The 21676-nt window shown below is 33.9% G+C and overlaps 1 protein-coding gene and 1 pseudogene across 6 annotated transcripts in view; both read right to left on the reverse strand.

Annotated features, from left to right (window-relative positions):
- Window positions 1-21676, reverse strand: part of TSGA10 (testis specific 10) — a 151475-nt gene that overhangs the window by 100023 nt on the left and 29776 nt on the right. For all 6 annotated transcript variants that reach the window (XR_006606012.1, XM_045077804.1, XM_045077803.1 and 3 more), the window contains exons 4-9: window positions 17914-17979; window positions 16159-16326; window positions 15612-15767; window positions 11272-11442; window positions 11105-11182; window positions 9496-9647 (exon numbers count right to left, since the gene is read on the reverse strand). Coding sequence is in view for 5 of the 6 variants with exons in the window: in XM_045077801.1 (XP_044933736.1) it covers window positions 9496-9647; window positions 11105-11182; window positions 11272-11442; window positions 15612-15767; window positions 16159-16326; window positions 17914-17979 (791 nt within the window). In the remaining variant the exon portion in view is untranslated. The remainder of the gene's footprint in view (window positions 1-9495; window positions 9648-11104; window positions 11183-11271; window positions 11443-15611; window positions 15768-16158; window positions 16327-17913; window positions 17980-21676) is intronic.
- On the reverse strand, window positions 676-813 carry LOC123391401 (annotated as a pseudogene).

The following is a 21676-nucleotide window of genomic DNA, read 5'->3' on the forward strand; positions in this document are numbered from 1 at the left end:
TAGTCCTATAATACAGCCCTCCAAATCACCATTTTATGGCTGGAAAGTATTACATGAACAATAGCCTTTTTTTTTTTTGAGATTTTGTTTATTTATTTGTCAGAGAGAGAAAAAATGAACAAGCAGTGGGAGCAGCAGGCTCCCCACCAAGCAAAGAGCTGGATGTGGGACTCCATCCCAGGACTCTGGGATCATGACCTGAGCTGAAGGCAAATGCTTGGCCAAATGAGCCACCCAGATGTCCCAAACATAGAGTACTCTTTTTTTTTTTTTTTTTAAGATTTTATTATTTATTTATTTGACAGAAAGAGAAAGCGCGCAAGCAGGGGGAGCAGCAGAGGGAGCAGAGGGAGAAGCAGGTTCTCCACTAAGCAGGGAGCCCAATGCAGGGCCTCAGTTCCAGGACCTTGGGATGATGACTCGAGCCAAAGGCAGACGCTTAACCAACTGAGCCACCCCAGGTGTCCCAGCATAGAGTACTCTTGACACAATACCCACAGAAAACCAGGTTATCAGAAATACCCCACCACAACCGAAATTATAAAAACAAACCCCCGCTCCAGTATATACACACCAACAGAAGTTACCAAAAAAAAAAAAAAAAAACATAAAACAAAAAACCACCGACTATCAAAAGCATAAAAAACTGGTCTTCACTTCAACAAAGAAAAACCAGAGGAAAGTACAAATGCAGTCTCCCACTACCACAAATTATGCTACGGAATTCCCCACATTTGGGGGAAATCATGCGGGTTACCACATCTGGAGTGCAATGGATAAGCCTTGCCCTGGGAAAACCACCATTGTGAGTATAAAAAATTTTTGGAAAATATAGTGAAATTCCACTGTAGTCCAAATGAAGAATCTTTTCATATGCCTTGACAAAGTATTTTCTTAGCTTTTTTTCTTGTAAAGCAGCATTTAAAATTGCATGCTAAAGGGTCCCTCACTGGCTCATTCAGTGGAGTGCACAACTCTTGATCTCAGGGTTGTGAGTTCAAGCCCCACACTGGGTATAGATATTACTTTAAAAAAAAAATCCTTTAAAATTGCATGCTAAAATCAGAAGTATAAATGTAACAAGCCTATCAATTCACATAATGATGAGTCCTGAAAGAGGCATATACCTTCCAAGGCATAGTGTGGCTACTCTTATGCTATTAAATTGCATTGCAGCCATACACTTTCCAAAATAGCCATATTCCCCAGCACAACACAGGGATCCCTCTATTAAGAAAAACAAAATAGAAAATTACACACATAAGCAGAATTTCTCAAATCAGACCTTTAAATCACTGACCAACAAACCCACACCTAAAGCAGACATTTAATAGCAACTTTAGAAGTAAAAGCTCTTAGCTTCTTTTGCAGACTATTTTAACACTGATGTCAGAAAAGACTCTTACAACTCCTCTAAGATATATTTAGAACTTTAAACAACCGACTTTTCTTTTCTCCAAGTGCTCAGATTCATAGAGAAGATTTTTGGTTGCTTCCAAGCTTGGGCAATTATGATTAAAGCTGCTATAAAATTGTGTGCAGGTTTTTGTGTGCACATAAGATTTCAACTACTTTAAGTACAACAGAGCGCTATATGGTAAGAGTGTGTTTAGCTTTGTAGAAACTGCTGAACTGTCTAATAAAGTGGCTGTACCATTTTGAATTCCCACCAGCAATGAATAAGTGTTGTTGTTGAACCACATCCTCACCAGCTTTTATTTTCAGTGGTTGGGATTTTGTCCATTCTAATTGGTATGTAATGGTATCTCACTGTTGTTTTAATTTGTATTTCCCTGGTGACCTATGATGTAAAACACCTTTCATATGCTTATTTGCCACCTGTATATCTTCTTTGTGGAGATCTGCTAAGGTCTTGGCCCATTTTTTAATTGGGTTGTTTGTTTTCTTATTGTTGAGTTTTTTTTTTAATATAATTTTTTACTTTTTATAAACATATATTTTTATCCCCAGGGGTACAGGATTGTTGAGTTTTAAGAGTTCTTTGTATGTTTTAGATCCAGTTCTTTATCAGCTGTGTCGTTAGCATAGCAAATATTTTCTCCCAGTTGTGGCTTGGCTTCTCATATTCTTGACATTGTCTTTTGCAGAGCATAAGTCTTTAATTTTAATGAAGTACAGTTAATCAGTTATTTCTTGCATGGACTGTGCCTTTGCTGTTATACCTAAAAAAGTCATCAACATACTAAAGTCATCTAGGTTTTCTCCTGTTATCTTGTAGAGGTTTTATAGTTTTGCATTTTACATTTAGGAATGTGATCCATTCAGAATTAATCTGAAGGTTGATATCTGTGTTGCAACTATCTCTGCTCTATTGTATTGCTTTTGCTCCTTTGTCAAAGATCAGTTGACTATATTTATCTGGGTCTATTTCTGGCGTCTCTGTACTGTTCCACTGATCTATTTATCTATTCTTTTACCAATACCACACTGTCTAAATTACTGTAACTTTATCTCAAGTCTTGATGTCAAGTATGACCAGTGCTCCAACTTAGTTTTTCTTCAGTGTTCTGTTGCCTACTCTTTTGCCTCCCCTTATAAACTTTAAAATCTGCTCACTGATACCCACAAATAATTTGCTGTGATTCCAATTAGAACTTACTGAATCTGTAGATCAAGTTGAGAAGAATGGACACCTTGAAAATATTATGTTTTCCCATCCATGAATATAGAATATTTTTCTTTCTTTTAGATTAATTTATTTTCAGGGGAGGAGGGAAAGAGAATCCTTAGGCAGACTCCCTGCTGAGCACAGAGCCCAATTCAGGGTCCGACCTCATGACTCTGAGATCATGACCCAAGCCAAAATCACGAGTAGGATACTTAAGCAACTGAGCTAACGCTGGCACCCCTAGAATATTTTTCAGTTTATTTAGTTCCACTTTGATCTCTTTTGTACTTTTTTTTTCTTTTGTACCAGTCTTGTACTTTTTCTCATATAGATCTTATACATAATTTGTTAGATTTATACTTAAGATTTCATTTTGGGGGAGGTACTAATATAAATGGTACTGTGTTTTCAATTTTAAATTCTATTTCTTCATTGCTAGTATCAAAAAACAACTGATTTTTTATATTAACCACATATCCTGCAATACTGTAGCAACTGCTTATTAGTTCTAGATTTTTTGTTAATATTTTGTATTTTTGACATAGAATATCATGTCATCTACAATAGATTTTAATACTGAAATCTTTTTGGTCTCAAATACCCAGACTCAAACTGAACTGGTCTTGGAATCACTGGACACAAAGACCCAAACTAACTTTTTATTAACAGAAAGCTCTATCAATCATTCAACTATATGGAAAATTCTTCTTGGACCTACAGATGTTTGATACACTGATGCAGACACACAGGTTTTGTTTTGTTTCGTTTTTTAATCTACTTCTAGGAAATGTTCTGAAAATACTCTAGCTTTTTACTATCATTGTCTGACACAGAAACCCAAAGAGAAGGACTTGTGCTACACTAAAATATACCTGTTTGAAAGAAAAGTTCACCTAAGCAGTATAGGAACACAGATAATGAGTATTGGTTTTGAAACACTGGGAAATTTCTTCTTCCACCAGCAGTGAAACCCAATCAGAAATGGATTAATTTCTTTTTGGCTGATTTGGCTTGGAATACTATGGAACTTCAGTTTAGAGATACAGGAATCCAGATATGTGTGCTGAATGGCGCTTACGACTCAATTTCTAGTGTATGTTCACACACGGGACAAAACATAATTTTCTTACCAACTGACAAAACAGAAAACAGGAACAACAATATTTTAATTATAATCAATGTAGTTGGATTATGTAGCTTCTAATTAGATTATCTGTAATTCCTTGCCTTTTGTAAATGTATATAATATGAATATATTATAAGGTATAAGATATTGATTTATAAAAAATAAACTGACAGCTGACTTCTCAGCAGAAATAATGTACATCTAAGATAGTAGAAAGATATTATCAAAGTATTAAAATAAAAATAATTCCCAACTTTTAGAATTCTCTACCTAGCAAAAATATCGTTCAATATCAGCAAGGTTACAACAGGGGTGGTGAGAAATGCTCAGCTTTTGAGTATATTTTGAAGACAAAACAAACTTCATTGGATATGGATATATGAAGCCACAGATTATTCAAGGTTTCAGGCCAAGAATTGCATGAACAGACTTCCCAGACTAAGCTGGGAAGATTGAAAAAGCAAATTTATGTGTGTTGGAGGGTGAATGAAGGGTAGTGGGTAGCAGAACTCCAGGTTTGAAATGTATGTTAGACGTTCCAGTGAAGATGAAAAGGAGGGGTTGGACATTCAAGTCCTGAGTTCAAGAAAAAAGTTCATGCTACAGATATATATTTGAGAGTCAAGAGTAAATACACGAGACTGGATGAGGGATAAGTACACATACACAAAAGAAGCAGTCTAAGGACTGAGCTGAGGAACACTCCAACATTTGCAGATTATGGAGATGAGGAGGAACTAGCAGAAGAGCCTTAGAAGGACATCCAAAGAGATGAAAAGAAAATCAAATGAGCATGGTACCTCAGAAGACAAATAAGGAAAGTATTTAAAGGAACAGAGAAAAAAGCACAACTGAACATCTTTATCAAATGTTGCTGATAGGTCAAATAAAATGAAGACTGAGGACTGACTACTGAATTGAGTAACATGAAAGTAAATATTACCTTGAAAAAAAAATATTACCATGAAAAAAAGTTTTCATGACATGGTAGGAGAAAAAGGCAGATTACAGCAGGTTTAAAAGAGAACAAAATGCAAGACACTGGAGCCAGAAGTTTAGACAACTCTTTCAATAAAATCCCTGTAAATAAGATAAAAAATTTACTACAAATATGTAATTAGCAAAAAGTCAATCAAAAAGGTAAGTGAAAACTCATTATGTTTTTGGATACTTAAAATCACACTAATAACTAAAAGTTCAATTAAGAAGTAATGGTGAAAATTAGAAAATATTTTATAAGAAGTACATAACAAAGCTTGTAAAACACATTCAAGTAAGTATTTTGAGGGAAACTTATGGCCTTAAATGTCTATATGAGAAAAAAAGCCTAAAAAGTAATAATATAAGCATTCATCTAAAGAAATTAGAAAAAAAATTTTTAAAAATCTAAAGAAAATGCAAGGAAATAATAAAGAACAAAACTTAATGAGGATCACCAAGCAAAATGGTGGTTCTTTGAAAAGACTAATAACAACAGACTAAAAAGGAAGAAATCACTATAAATTCGATAGACATTAAAATGTTCATAGGATATTATAAACAACATCATCCTAAAAATGTTTTAAAATAAAAAAAAATGAACAAATGCCTTAAGAATATATGTTGAATGGCATAAGAAGAAATTTCTAATTGTTCTTTTACCCATTAAACAAATAAAAGAAAAACTTCCCTCAAAATAAATAAATAAATAAAAGTCAGACCCAAATGGCTTCATTGGTTAATTTCTGCTCTGCAAAAGATACCATTAAGAGAATGAAAAGACAAGGCACAGATGGGGAGGATATATCTGCAAATGACCCAATAACAAGTATCCAAAATATTAAAAGAATTCTTAAAATTCAATAATAAGTAAAAAAGAAATTGAAAAATGGCAAAGTATCTAAACAGATACCTTACCAAAGAAAACATAAAGATGGCAAGTAACAATATGAAAAGATGCTCCACATCCTTTGTCATTAGCAAACTGCAGATTAAAACAATGAAGTATTGCTACACACCTGTTATAATGGCTAAAATACAAAAATGTGACAATACCAAATAGTAACATGGATATGGAGCAAAAGAAATTCTCATTCATTTCTGGTGGAAAAGCAAAATGGTACAGTCACTTTGAAAGAGTTGGCCACTTTCTTATAAAGCTAAATGTAGTTTCAATCTATGATTTAGCAATTGTGCTCCTAGGTATTTACTCACCTGATCTGAAAACCTATGTCCATACAAAAACCTGCACATGAAAGATTATAGCAGCTTTATTCATAATTACCAAAAACTGGAAGCAACCAAGATGTCTTTCAATAGGTGCACGATAAACACACTATAGTATATACACATGATAAATTATTATTCAGTGACAAGAAATAAGCTATCCGGGTATGAAAGAAACATGAATGAACCTAAGATGCACATTGTTAAGTGAAAGAAGCTGGCCTGAAAAGGTTGTATACTGTGTGATTTCGATTATATGACATTCTGGAAAAGGCAAACATTTCCTCAGCCAGATGATAAAGGTCAAAATCAACAGTAATAAATCCAGTACATACCCATAATACCCTAGATAGATATGTACCCTAAAATGGCATTTTACCTCTATGACCTCTCTCTCAAAAACAAATTACCCAGTCTAATCATGACAAAAACAGCAGAAAAACCCCAACTGAGAGACATTCTACAAAATACCTGATCAGTATTCCTCCAAACTGTCAAGGTCATCAAAAACAAGGACAGTCTGAAACTGTCATAGTGAAGAAAAGCCTAAGGAAACATGACAACTAAATGTAATGTAGTGTTCTGGATGGGATCCTGGAACAGAAAAAGGACATCAGGGGAAAACTAAGGAAATCTGAATAAAGTACAGACTTCAGTTAATAATATATCAAATAATTCATTAATTCTAACAAATGTATTAATGTAAAATGTTAATAAGAGAGTAAATAGGGTCTGAGATATGTAGGAGCTCTACCTTCTTCATAATTGCTCTGTTAATCTAAAACTGTTGTAAAATACAAAGTTTACTTTTAAAAACAACTATATTTTCATATATAAACAATAAGCAATCAGAAAGTGAAATTTTAAGATTCCATTTACAACAGCATCAAAAAACATAGGAAATACTCATATAAATCTGAAATAAGTAGTACAGGACCTATACACTAAACACAGCAAAACATTGCTGAGGGAAATTAAAGATCTAAACAATGAAGAGATATACTGTTTATGAGGGGGAACACGTGAAATTCTTTAGATGTCATTTTCCCCAATTCTAATCAAATTCCCAAGCAGGTTTTTTTTTTATAAACTGTTAAAATGAATCTAAAATTAAAATAAAATACAAAGGAATTAGAATAGGCCAAAACTATTTAGAGAAAGAACAATTTTGGAGGGCTAACATTACCTAATTTGAAGAGTTAAAAAAAAAAAAAAAAAAAAAAAAAACAAAGTAATCAGGCAGGTTATACTGGGATTAAGATACATAAATAGATCCATCAAATAAAGCTGATCATCAAGAAAAGAGCTATACATATATGGATAACTGACATTCTATAAAGCACAAAAACAAAAAAGGATAGTTTTTCAACAAATTACAGAACAACTGGATATCCTTATGCAAAAAAAGGTGAACTTTGACTTATACCTTGACTATATATGAAAACTTTGACATGAATAGCAGATTTAAATGTTGAGAACTAAAAAATTGCTAGAAGAAAACACAAAACAAAAGTCAGTGACCTTACGTTTGACAATGATATCTTTAAAAGAGTACAGGAAGCTGGATATAATTTTTAAAAAATCAATAAATTTCACTTAATCAAAATGAAAAACATTTGCTCTTTAAAAGACAATTGCTATAAATGTAAGCCAGAGTGGGAGAAAATATTTGTAAAATAAAAAATAAAAAATAAACAAATAAATAAATAAATTTATGTACATAAGCACATGCTCAGATGCTCAAAAGCATCAGTTATTAGGGAAGGTGAATTAAAACCATAAAACATACCTATTAGAATGGTTAAGATTAAAAAAACAATGCATACCAAGTGTTGATGAGGCTACACAACACCTGTGACACTCATATACTACTGGTACAAATGTAAAATAAAATAGCACAACCACTTTGGAAAAATTTAATAGTTTCTTCAAAATTAAACATATATCCGTCACATAACTCAGTCACTCTACTCTTAGGTATTCACCCAAGAAAAATAAAAGCTTATGTCCATACAAAAACTCATATAAGAATGTACATAAATGTTTTGTTATAGGCCCAAACTGGAAACAACTAAAATGTTCATATATTCACATATGGAATACTACTCAGGAACAAAAAGGAATAAACTATTGATTATACAACAAGGATAAATTTCAAAATAATTATGCTGAGGGAAAGCAGCCCACTAAAAAATATATATATACTATATGATTACATTTATAAAACATTTTAGAAAACCCAAACAAATCTCTAGGACAGAAAGCAAATCAGTGGTTGTCTAGGGATTGGCAGCATAGTTGAAAGGTTACAGAGGGGCACAAGGAAACTTTTGGGAATGATGGGTAGGGCCACTATCTTGATTGTGCCAGTATACTTACCAAACTGAACACTTTAAATATGTGCAGTTTACTGTATGTATGCCAACTAGATTCTAATAATACTGTTAAAAGAAAACAAATTATGCAAAAATCTTCCAAAATATTATACACCTATCAGATAGAATTTTTTAGTAAACTACTAAAATGCTTTCCAGGAATTTCTAATGGCATGGACAATGCTTATCATATACAATTAAGTGAAACTGGCCAAATATATAACCTAATAGAATGACATCAATTACATAGAAAGCTTACATAACACAGATGGAACTATTCCTGGTTAGAAAAAGATCTATATTAATAATAGCTTTTACTGAGTTATGGAGTAATAGATGATTTACATTTTCTTTACACTTTTCTCTATTCTCCAAGGTTTTTGTTGTATTGTTGTCTTATTTTATTATTATTTTTATTTTACCTGAGTCTGTAATATCCTTTTAAACAGGAAGTTTTAAAAAAATTAATGAAGGGAAAAAAATTTGAGTCATTATCTGTCCTGACAAATCATTTCAACATACATACCACAGACCCCTGAATGATCAAAGAGGGGAATCTAGGAACTCTTATGTGAACCAAGTATTATCTGTAGACTTAATATTTCACACTCATATGAACTACTATTTTTCAAAGGTTCACAGATGCACTGTAATTCAATATTACTAAATTTGTAGAGCTCTATCTTTTGTATCAACGGATACTAAAACTGCTAACATGGTCTTCAAAAACTTATTCCCTTATATTTATTGCCTGTAGGTTGCTTTAATTGGAATTTCTTCTGCTACCATTCCAGTATGTAGGAAGGGCTAAGAACCTACTTTGCATTCAATTAAAAGAAGTTCCATTACATTTTCCTACATATTCAAACGCCAAAGTCAAATATGCTCTGTGCTCAGAAGGACGCTGTGAAAGGTACTTCAGTTAAACATTAGGCTTTCTGCAAATGTAAGATGATTACTAGAAGTCTGATTGCTAGTTTAGTATGCCATTACTAGTCTGTAAGTGATCTCTGGGATATCATTTAATGTATGCCGAGACTTCTACAACTCCTTCATAATAATACTCTCAGAAATTAAAGTCAACAAATAACTTAATTATCATTATAAAATACTCTACAAAAAGCAGATCTAGTAGTTATAGTAAACTAAAAGTAATTTACCTCAAAGAATTATTCTCTGCCTTTTGCCTGCCAAGTTCACTTTCAGTATCCATTGCCTTTCTTGCTAGTGATTTCATTTCTTTTTCCACAGTGGTTATGGTTTCCTTCATCAAAGTCATATTTGACATTTGCTCCATACGTTCATCATCAAGCTATGCAAGTAGAATGACAAGGTTACTGCCACCACCAACAAAATCTTCCTAAAGAGACATCTTTTCTGTGCAAACTGTGGCATATGACAAGATTTACACCAGGAGATGATCAGATTAGACCTGAATGTTGTGGGAGGCTGTATGGGCAAGGTACTGTGAAATACGATTAAGAACAAACCACTGCTATAAACATTGGGGTACAGATGGCCCTTCTTTTCACTACATCTGTATCCACCAAACTGTGGAAAGAACCAAGATGCCCTTCAACGGACGAATGGATAAGGAAGATGTGGTCCACATACACTATGGAGTATTATGCCTCCATCAGAAAGGACGAATACCCAACTTTTGTAGCAACATGGATGGGACTGGAAGAGATTATGCTGAGTGAAATAAGTCAAGCAGAGAGAGTCAATTATCATATGGTTTCATTTATTTGTGGAGCATAACAAATAGCATAGAGGACATGGGGCGTTGGAGAGGAGAAGGGAGTTGGGGGAAATTGGAAGGGGAGCTGAACCATGAGAGAATATGCACTCTAAAAAACAATCTGAGGGTTTTGAAGGGGGGGGGGGGGGGTGGGAGGTTGGGGTACCAGGTGGTGGGTATTATAGAGGGCACAGATTGCATGGAGCACTGGGTGTGGTGCAAAAATAATTAATACTGTTATACTGAAAATAAATAAAAAATAAATTAAAAAAAAAAAAGAACAAACCACTGCACAATCTGTGCATAGAGCCTATCACAGTACATGCATCTACATTTTCAATCTGGTTCATTTTGACTGTAGTATACATATCTTATTTGCAAAAGGATTTATTTATTGTTCAACATTAATAAGTTATACATATAAAGTGGAATTATGAAAAAAAATTTTTTTCTCTCCTGAAAAATGCTTTTTATTCTCATCATGACAACACAGATGAATGTATAAATATATTCAATTAAATTTGATAACAGAACTCAAATTGTTTATATAGTCATAACATCTCAAATTCATAGCATCTAGAATTCTTGATTAGTGAAAAGGTGATGCTTCACATTTAAATTCAGTTTAAATATAATCTTCTCATAACTTTTCATGTCATAATAATTTCTTCTACCTTAGCTACACTTTAGATAGAATAAGCCAGTTTCTCTGTATCTGGCAACGCTATGTTTAATGAAAGACAGAGATAAGAAATCTGCTAAAATCCCACAGATGTATTCCTAATGGATTTTTTTTTAAAAGAACACATTTTTCAACCTAAAAGAAAAAAGACTTTGCTTACATTTTTTGGAAGGACATAAACAGTGAAAAAGTGATAATTTATACTACACATACTACTTAAATGTTTTAGGATTATTAACACTATCTCAGAAAAATAAAAGAACTTCTCTGAACATAGAAAAAAACAAAGAAAAGGGGGAAGCTTTGACAGTTTATAGCTGAAAACACAAAAGTGATTTTTCTTTACATTATGAACTGTACACTCCAGCTCTTCTATCCTTTGTTCCAAATGAGCCTTCTCATTAAATGCTGTCTCTTGGGCAATCTGTTTAAAAAACAAAAACAAAACAAAATGTTTTCAGTGTTGCTACACGGTGTTTCACAAATGGTCATACTGATAAAATTCATCCAAACCTTTAGTCTTTCCCTCAGGCTATCTCGTTCTGTGGTCATTCTTCGTAAATCAGTGAAGGCCACATCTCTTTCAGTCTCCACCCGCCGGAGGATGGCATGTGCTGTTGTTGATTTAGGAGACTTACAGTTTTTCATCATTTCTCTTCGAAGTCGAGCAATTTCTTCCTGTGCCTATTATTTAAATACACAGATTTCTATTTAACAAGTTTTAGACCAGACATAAATACAGCAATCTTCAATCCAGCTAGTTAAAATACAAACCATTTATAAAAATGCATGCAACAGGATGTTTTTTTTTTAAAGATTTTATTTATTTTATTAGACAGACAGAGATCACAAGTAGGCAGAGAGGCAGGCAGAGAGAGAGGGGAGGAAGCAGGCTCCCTGTTGAGCAAAGAGCCCGATGCGGGGCTCGATCCCAGGACCCTGGGATCATGACCTGAGCCGAAGGCAGAGGCTTTAACCCACTGAGCCACCCAGGCGCCCCAACAGGATGTTTTTTTTAATGAGTTTATATAAAGGCAAATGATGTCCAAAAATGCAAGTGATGAATAAAAATAAAAGTTTGGTTTATAATATCTTTGCCAAATTTTTTTAATTTGGAGGAAGTCAATATAAGAGAGAATGTTTTACTAATGTTTCATGATATAAATTTGAATTCAGCAAAATTCCAGTAAAATACTATTTTAATAAATATTACAGTGTTCCTATCTTTCTCTAATAAATGTATATGCCATTTCCATGTCCTAGCTACTTCTATCCTGACAGAAGGCTCATCAATCCTTACTGACAACCCAATATACTCTCTCATACTATTTCAACCATCCTCAGGTCCTAAACCTATTCTACACCTACAGATGATTTCATATCCTACTGGGCTACTTAAAAGTCCCTAATCTTTCTTAATTTTGATCACTACCTATTCACTTGGCCTCCAAGTCTCAGAGGAAGATATATTACTTCCTAATTTCCATAGCAAAACTTTGACCAGAATCCTGGACCTCATCTCCTAAAATGCCTAAAATGCTTTCTAAGATACTCTTGACTCAATTAGAGTTGACCCTTGAAAAACATGGGTTTGAACTTAAACACATACTTCTTCAACAATACAGTACAATATTGTAAAAGTATTTTTTCCTCCTCATGACGGAAAAAATAGCTTATTTTATTGGAAGAATAAGTGTATAATACATACATAAGGAATGTGTTAATTCACTATGTTATCAGCAAGCTTCTGGTCAACAGTAGGTTAGTTGCAATTAAATTTGGGGGAGTCAAAAGTTATACAAAGATTTTCAACCATGGGATGCCTGGGTGGCTCAGTTGGTTAAGCAGCTGCCTTTGGCTCAGGTCATGATCCCAGTGTCCTGAGTTCAAGTCCCACATAGGGCTCCTTGCTTGACAGGGAGCCTGCTTCTCCCTCTGCCTCTGCCTGCCACTCTGCCTGCCTGTACACCCTCTCTCTCTCTCTCCCTCTGACAAATAAATACATAAAATATTAATTTAAAAAAGATTTTCAACTGTGCAGGAGGGTTGGCACCCCTAGTCCCACCTTGTTCAAGACTCAGCTGTATAATTATTTCCTCTCACTTTGAATACCACCCTCTCCACTGGCTCTTTCTCCCCTCCCTCTACCATAACACACAGCTCCCATATCTTAAAAAACTGCCATTTAATCTTGCTGCCCCATATCTCTTTTGCATTAGACATTTTTTTTTTTTTTTTTTTTTTTTACCCTATGGTTTGTACCCATTTGCCTGTTCCTCAGCACCTACTATCCCACCCCAGTGTAAACTACTTGGCTCCTATACCTATCACTTTGCAGAATTTCAAATAATGACCTCACCAAATGGCCTTTTCTCAGTTCCCATTTTTAATATTTGGCAACATTTGACATTATCTTCAACACCCTGTTTTAGACTCATTCCTTCCTTGGGCTTAGTATTTTTCCACCTTAGTTTCCTATCTTCTTATTCTTTCACATATTCCCATACTAATTGGAAAAAAAAATCCCAACATTTCATTTGTTCTTCTATAGCTTTCCCATTCAGAGACCTCATCTACTCTGAAGGTCACAAAGTCACCACTAAGAAGATGAATTCCCCATCTACACATTCAGTTCTTACCTCTCTCCCCACTGTAGTCGCACATTCTCTTCTGCCTAAATGCAATTACCACCTGATTGTATGACCATCATCTTACTCCACCTGTCTGAAATTAATACATCTTTTCCCTCAAATCACAAATGGCTTCACTATTTCTTTTTCTACTACTAAAATTCTTCAGTCATTCAAAAAAGAACTTCAGTGAGGTCCGTTTATCCCTCCTTTTTGCTAAAACCAAATCTTGTCAAGGCTTCTGCTACAGTATCTATTGCATCTCTCCCTATCCTTATTTCCACCACTGATGGCTTAATGCATATGGACTGCTTTTTAGCCTTCTTCTTAATGCCTCATTGCTCATGGCCGCTGCCTTCGGCTTTCAGGCCCGCATCGGGCCTTCTAAAGAGTCCACAATTCTCTCCCCTGCCTGCCTCTCTCCAATTCTCTTGAAAAAAAAAATCTTTTAAAAAAAGATAACACAAAAAGATATAAAAAGATAACAAACAGATTATGAAAACAATATATAAAATTGTTAACAGGTTTAAATTGTAAAAATGTGGCATTGGTCATTTCTTCTATCCTAAAAAAGCAAAACAAAACAAAACAAAAAATAGATTGCCCATTGCTTATAAAGCAAAGTATAAACCCCTTATAAAGCCCATTAAACAGCCTCTACATGTACTTCAGAAGTTGGCAAACTACATGTAGTTCACAGGCCAAATCCAGCCTGCCTACTGTTTTTGTAAGTCTGTAAATTGAGAATGTTTCTTACACTTTTAAAAAAATGATAAAAAAAAAACAAACAGATTTCATAATATTTATCATAAGTAAAAATAATGTGAAATTCAAACTTCCATGTCCAAAAGTAAAGTTATATTGTAACACAGCCAAACTCATTCATTTGGTAATTGTCTATAGCTACTTTCACACCACGACAGAGCTGAATAGCTGTGAAACTGTGTGGCCTGCAGAGCCCAAGATACTTCTTTTCTGGCATTCACAGAAAAGGTTTGCAGACCCCTGCTCTAAGCTCTAGTTCAATTTACCTCTCAAGACTTAGCTCCCCCTTACTCCAATGGCATATAGATTTTAGTCTAGTCTTAACCTGATCCATTTATCTACTGATTTTCCTGCCTTTATCATTTGCCTCTCACTATTCCTTTGGTCTGGAATGTTCCTTTCCCCTTTCAGGATAATAGGAACTCCCTTCTTCCTTTAGGACTCAAATTCCATATCATCTAGCAAAGATTTCCTTAATCACAACAACTAAAAATACCCACTTCTTTTATTTGTTACAACATTTTCTAGACTACTTATACTTAAGTAATAAAAAATACATACAAGACTTTACTTTATACTATACTATACTTTATCTCCCCAAGTAGACTGTGAACATAGAAAACACTGTTGGTATTTTTCATTTTTTTCTATCTCTTAGAGTGGCAAGCTCAGAACCCTGCATACAGTAGTAATAATTCTTTTTTTTTAAAAGATTTTATTTATATGATAGAGAGAGACACAGTGAGAAGGAACACAAGCAGGAGGAGTGGGAGAGGGAGAAGCAGGCCTCCTGCAGAGCAGGGAGCCAGATGCTGGGCTCCATCTCAGGATTCTGGGATCATGACCTGAACCAAAGGCAGATGCTTAACCGACTGAGCCACCCAAGCACCCCTGATAGTGATAATTCTTAATAAAATTTGATATTTTTAAAAGAAATTGTTAGTGATTTATGAGGTTTAATATTTGTTGAATAAATAAGCTAAATGATTAATAAGGGATATATATATATATATATATATATATATAACTAAGCTAAAAATGGGTATAAACTACAAACTGATTTTACTCTCCTAAATTAAGAAAATTATAGGCATTTCCTAAAGTGATTGATATCAAAGTAATATTAGCATTCTCTAACCCCAAATCTCAAGTTTACCTTGAACTCACCATTTCCAGTCATTTAACAATTTCTTCATTTCTCATGCCAAAAATCAGAATATTTCTATACATGTATATGATCTTTTTTGGATATAAGGAAAAACATATATTTGTGTATGTACACATACACTTATTGTATTAGAAATACATTACATTTCATTAAGAATACCTTAAGAACAAAGTAATTCCCAAATGTTAGGTTAATTTGATTGGCAGATTTAAGCATTCTTATTCAACTTTAAAAATTACATATCTCAAAAATTGATTATTATTAGATATGTTATTTATAAATAAATTTACCTGTTCATAAAGAAGAAAGGTCTTGTCTCTCTCAGATGTAAGAACCTTGACATTACCCTGAATTTCTGCCAAATGACGCTCATATTTTTCCAGCATGCATTTTAGTTCTTCACGGTCTCTTGTTGTTTTCAAAAGCTCTACATCACAGTTTGTACCCTAAGATTATTATATAAGAAATCTGAAATTCTTCTTTGACACGTGGCTCTAAAAAAAAGCACTACACGATCTCTACTCAATCAAACATGACAATACAATGAAAAGAAATGATAAAAAAAAAAGTTTTAAAAAATCACTTCTCTTTTAAACAGCTTTGTCCCAAACTGGTCCCCATTTATCTGATTACCTCCCAACTACTACCAATACTGGGGATACAGAACCAAATTCAATGGTCCACTGTGCCATCAAAGAGATCTCTGTCTCCCCAATTCTTGGATATATCAATTCATGCCAAATCAAAATGAATTGTTTGCATATTAGGTAAATCAAAGAATAAAAGTCAGTGTTTGAGCAACAAACTCCAAAATATTTGTAAGTTTCCAAAACCTACCCGGGAAGATGGAGATGGGCGTCTTGGACTTTTAGATCTACTTCTCATCATCTTTCTCAAATTTTGAGCTTCACTCTTGTAGTAATCTCTGTCTGCTTCTAAAGTCTTGACAAAGGAATCAAGTCTGGAAGGAGATTTATTTTGTCCTTTTTCAGTCTCTAAAATTATCTTGCCAGGGAGGAAAAAATTAGGTTATTATTTCAAGCTATACTATAGCGTCATTTTCTATATAAAAATGAATAAACAGGATCCTTAAAAATAATTAACTTGGTATTTTAGAAGATAATTCATCAGTACTCTTTAAAAAACAGTTAGCTGCCTTCTTTTTCTAGCATATGTGAATGTACTATATTTTTATTTAACTGAAAGAACCCCTAAATTTATTCAATGTGGGAAGCTGCAATAAGGCTTGAGTTGAGGACCAAACCAGGCCCTGACTTGTGCCCCCTTTAAAGTCTGAATAACCTAACAAAAGGTTTAGGACGGAAAAAGTTGAGTAGCGCTGAGAAAGGTTATGTGCTATGTGTTGTGCGCTCGCCTATGTGACTTCCCACATGCTTGCTAAACAAATGAGAACAATTCAGTTGGGGTCAAAAGTTCATTGCTGGTCTTTGCTGCCCTAGTACTGCTCATAAATTACTTTCAGGTTTGCCGTATCAATACAGAACAATTGTACTAGCATCAGCTGTTTGGCGTCACGAGGTCTGCTTATAGTTAAATGTGAAACTTATTATGGGAACTCATGGTTGTTTAACTGAACACAGGTGTATTGTTTCTCCTACACTATACATATGGCCTTAATGCTTTGAATAAACTTAGTACTGTTGGACATCATCCTCAGTGCTCCTCCTGCCCTCATCTCTTTGTCTCTTAATTTCTTTTCACCATCCTCTTACCCTCACGTTTCCTGGTCGATTTGTCGCACTAGTCACGACAATTCAATAATTTTAAGGAAAAATGGTAAAGAAATTTTGGGGACAGAAATGCACACAGATCTAGTTGTAAGTCCTAGAAATTGAATTAATTTCTATTAGGAAATTAATAAGAAATTTCCTGCTTAGGAAACTTGTATGCTAATATTAGAGCTTCTATTTACGGCATCTAAATTTTGTTCAATAATTCAATGAATGAATAAATTAAATGAATGCTGGATATTTTATACTTGTATACACTTTCAGGTACATTCCCATTTACCTTAATGTATTTAGAAGCAGTTTTTCTTTTATAATCTTTATTTTACCAATACTTTATTGGGAGAAAATTACAGATATGCTTTCAGAGAGGGTGTTCCAAATGATATTTTAAATGATAACATTAAACAGTCTAAAATGAGTTTTCATTTCACATTGTTAGAAAAAAAAACTCACTACTCTGAATTAACTTACAACATCTGATTTAATATTTATTATTAAGAGGGATAAAAGTTAATGTGTAAACAAATGTACCTTATATTTTGAGAATTAAATTACTCATGGTCATCATTTTAAATCAAGTAACAGCTAAGGGTACTAATAAAACCAACCAAAGTTCTCTCCACCTCTGGGAAAGGAAGGCATAACGATGAAATGGAGCAGGAACAACAATGCTCTTACAGATGGGAAGCGCCCCTGTGCACCAAGCAGAGTGCTGATTTTAGAAAGCAGACATTTTTTAATGTTCACAAAATGCAGAAGAACTAAAACACATATACCATTTTTCACAGTCTAACAGAATAAAAATGACTCCGCAACTTAAATGTATAAAAAATGTACTTACAGATCTAAGCCTTTTTATTGTATCTTCCAATACTATTATATTATTTTGTTGGCAAATGAGTTCAATCTGAAAAATAAGCCAGAAAAAAGGTTATTTAGATTAAAAATATTTAAAAAAAGATTAAAAAGAGAACATCAAAAAAGGAAGCCACTTGAAACAGGTACTGGCAAGGATGTGGACCAAAAGGAATCTTTATGTTGGTGGGAATGCAAACTGGTGCAGACATTGCAGAAACAGTATGGTGGTTTCCAAAAAATTAAAATTAGAATTACCTTATGATCTAATAATCACACTACTGGGTATTTACCCAAAAAATATAAAAACACTAATTCAAAGGGATACAAGAACCCGTCTGTTCACTGCAGTATTATTTACAATAGCCAAATTATGGAAACGGCTCAAGTGTCCATAGATAAATGAATGGATAAAGATCTGGTTACATATACATACATAAACACACACACACACACACACTGAATATTAATCGGCCATAAAAAGAATGAAGTCTTGCAATTTGCAATGACACAGATGAAGTTCTAGAGTATAATGCTAAGCAAAAAAAGTCAGAGAAAGACAAATACCATATGATCTCACTCATATGTGGAATTTAAGAAACAAAATAAATAAGCTAAGAGGATAAAAAGAGAGAGAGAAAAAACAAGAAATAGACTCTTAACCATAGAGAGCAAACTGTTACCAGAGTTGGGGGTGGATGAGGTAGGTGAAAGAGGGGATAGAGATTAAATAGTACACTTACCATGATGAAAAAATAAAATTAAAAAATAAAAAAGGGAAGCTACTTAAAAATAAAATCATGTAGTGAACAATTTACAAAAGAAATGATAATCTAGCCTTTCTGTTCACCTACCTTTGGATGATAAAAGAACATAGAATAAAATATAGCAGTTCCTTTCCATTAACCCAAGTTTGTTATGAAATAGTAATTGGTTATATTTTACCAAATTACTCCCTACAAACTGCAACAAAATGTCAATACTAATTAAAATTCTGAAGACAATAATAGGGAAGAGACAAAAAAATGAGTAGGATAAAAGTATTCCCAAATCACCAAAGTCAGAGTGACTGCTTTCTCTTCTGAACTCTTTTAATAGTTTAGTTCAATCAAACCTATAAAATACTTTTTGTATCAGTTTTAGAACATTGAACATACCCAGTCCTATAGTATAGCTACCCGTAGTCATGTAGTTAGTATATGACTAGATTGTATGTCTCTATAAGACAGTGACTATGTTTTCATGCAAAGATTTATTTGATATAATCTATGCTAAAAATGGCATATTAGTTTAATAAACTTATTTTTCAATTCATAAACCTTCCACTCATTATTCTAAACTGTTCCCTGCTATATTTTAAATTTAACTTTTCTGGAATTATTGCTCCTCATTTGTTATTTAGACCCAAATTCTTTTCTAAGATTTCTCTGAAAGTCATATCTTTTGTAATCCATGAAATACTAAGGGGCAATGGTATGAAACAAAACTTATGTATAGTTTGGATAAGCTTATACAGTTTTGGATAGGCAATTTTCAATGCTTTAACTTACACTATTATGTAGATGCCAAAAAAATAGATCTATATTAAATTATGTATAAAGATGCCCACATTAAATTAGGTATAAAAACTCACACTGCCAAAAATTTTATCTGAGATATCATTGTAAAAAGGAAATTTATACACACATATCATAGATACAGATGGAACATAACCAGTAATATGTACACTCAGCAAGATATCTAATTATAGTACGATGTTATTTTCTTCATTATACTCCTCTATATGAAATTAAATTTTTATGATAAACATATATTACTATTACAGACATAAAAAACATAATGCTGTGAATTCTGGAACACTGAAAAGAAATTTAAAAAATGAATAAAAATTTAAAAAACCAAAAACATAATGCTGATTCTAATCTGAAAAACAAAATTATAACTAGCCCAAATGAAAAGATGTTTACCCAGTGTTTTCATTTATCTGACAAATGATTAATGAGGACCTATTATGCACCTGACATTGTGTTTCATGCTGGGAATAGCAGGGAATAAAATAGACAAAAACCTCTGCCTTCCATCTGCATCCCAATGTTTACAGCAGCAATGTCCACAATAGGAAAATTACGGAAAGAGCCCAGATGTTCATCAACAGATGAATGGATAAAGATGTGGTATATATAAACAACGGAATATTACTCAGCCATCAAAAACTGAAATCTTGGGGCACCTGCGTGGCTCAGTGGGTTGAGCCTCTGTCTTCGGCTCAGGTCATGATCTCAGGGTCCTGGGATGGAGTCCCGCATTGGGCTCTCTGCTCAGCGGGGAGCCTGCTTTCTCCTCTCTCTCTCTGCTTGCCTCTCTGCCTACTTGTGATCTCTGTCTGTCAAATACATAAATAAAATCTTAAAAAAAAAAAAAACGGAAATCTTGCCATTTGCAACAACATGGATGGAACTAGAGGGTACTATGCTAAGTGAAATAAGTCAGTAAGAGAATGACAGTTGTCTTTTGATTTCACTCATGTGTGGAATTTAAGAAACAAAACAGAGGAGCATAGAGGAAGTGAGGGAAAAATAAATTAAGATGCAATCAGAGAGGGAGACCAACCATAAGAGACTCTTAACCATATGAAACAAACTGAGGATTGCTGAAGGGGAGGAGTATCAGGGTGATAGGCATTAATGAGGGCATGTGATATAATGAGTACTGGGTTATATAACACTGTTGAGTCACTGAACTCTACCTCTGAAACTAATAATACACTCTATGCTATTAAGAGAATTTAAATTAAAAAAAAAATCTCTGCCCTCATGGAAGTTATATTCTAGCTGAAAAGAGAAGAAAAAGATAACAGGTGAAATATATATCAGACAGTTACTGTCTTATTAAAAAAATACATAATGAGCATTCACATCTATTCTAAGCAACTGAGATAAGAAAAAAATAAAGATTCCTGCCTTTGTGGAGCTTACAGTCCATCTGGGCAGACAATGAAAAATAAACCTAACAAATAAATTATATAGTACATTAGGGTAAAAAAAATGAAGAGTTAAGGATATTGAGAGTGTTTATGAAGGAATAGGTTGGAATTTTAAATAGGGTTATCAATTAAGTCCTCTTTGAAAGGAGACCTGTGAACAAAGGGAAAGGGGGTCTTCCTGGTTCAGTTTTGGAAGTTTATAGTTCCAAGAGCTGGAGCAAACAAAAAATCCTTGAGAAGAACACAGGCAGCAACCTCTTCAACCTCAGCTGCAGCAACATCTTCCTAGGAACAATGCCAAAGGCAAGGGAAGCAAGGGCAAAAATGAACTATTGGGATTTCATCAAGATCAAAAGCTTTTGCACAGCAAAGGAAACAGTTAACAAAATCAAAAGACAACTGACAGGATGGGAGAAGACATTTGCAAATGACATATCAGATAAAGGGTTAGTGTCCAGAATCTATAAAGAACTTAGCAAACTAAACACCCAAAGAACAGATAATCCAATCAAGAAATGGGCAGAGGACATGAACAGACATTTCTGCAAAGAAGACATCCAGATGGCCAACAGACACATGAAAAAGTGCTCCATATCACTCGGCATAAGGGAAATACAAATCAAAACCACAATGAGATATCACCTCACACCAGTCAGAATGGCTAAAATCAACAAGTCAGGAAATGACAGATGCTGGCGAGGATGTGGAGAAAGGGGAACCCTCCTACACTGTTGGTGGGAATGCAAGCTGGTGCAGCCACTCTGGA

Source organism: Mustela putorius, unplaced genomic scaffold (assembly GCF_011764305.1).
Source record: "Mustela putorius furo isolate JIRA1106 unplaced genomic scaffold, ASM1176430v1.1 tig00000224_pilon_pilon_pilon, whole genome shotgun sequence".
NCBI classification, from domain to species: domain Eukaryota; kingdom Metazoa; phylum Chordata; class Mammalia; order Carnivora; family Mustelidae; genus Mustela; species Mustela putorius.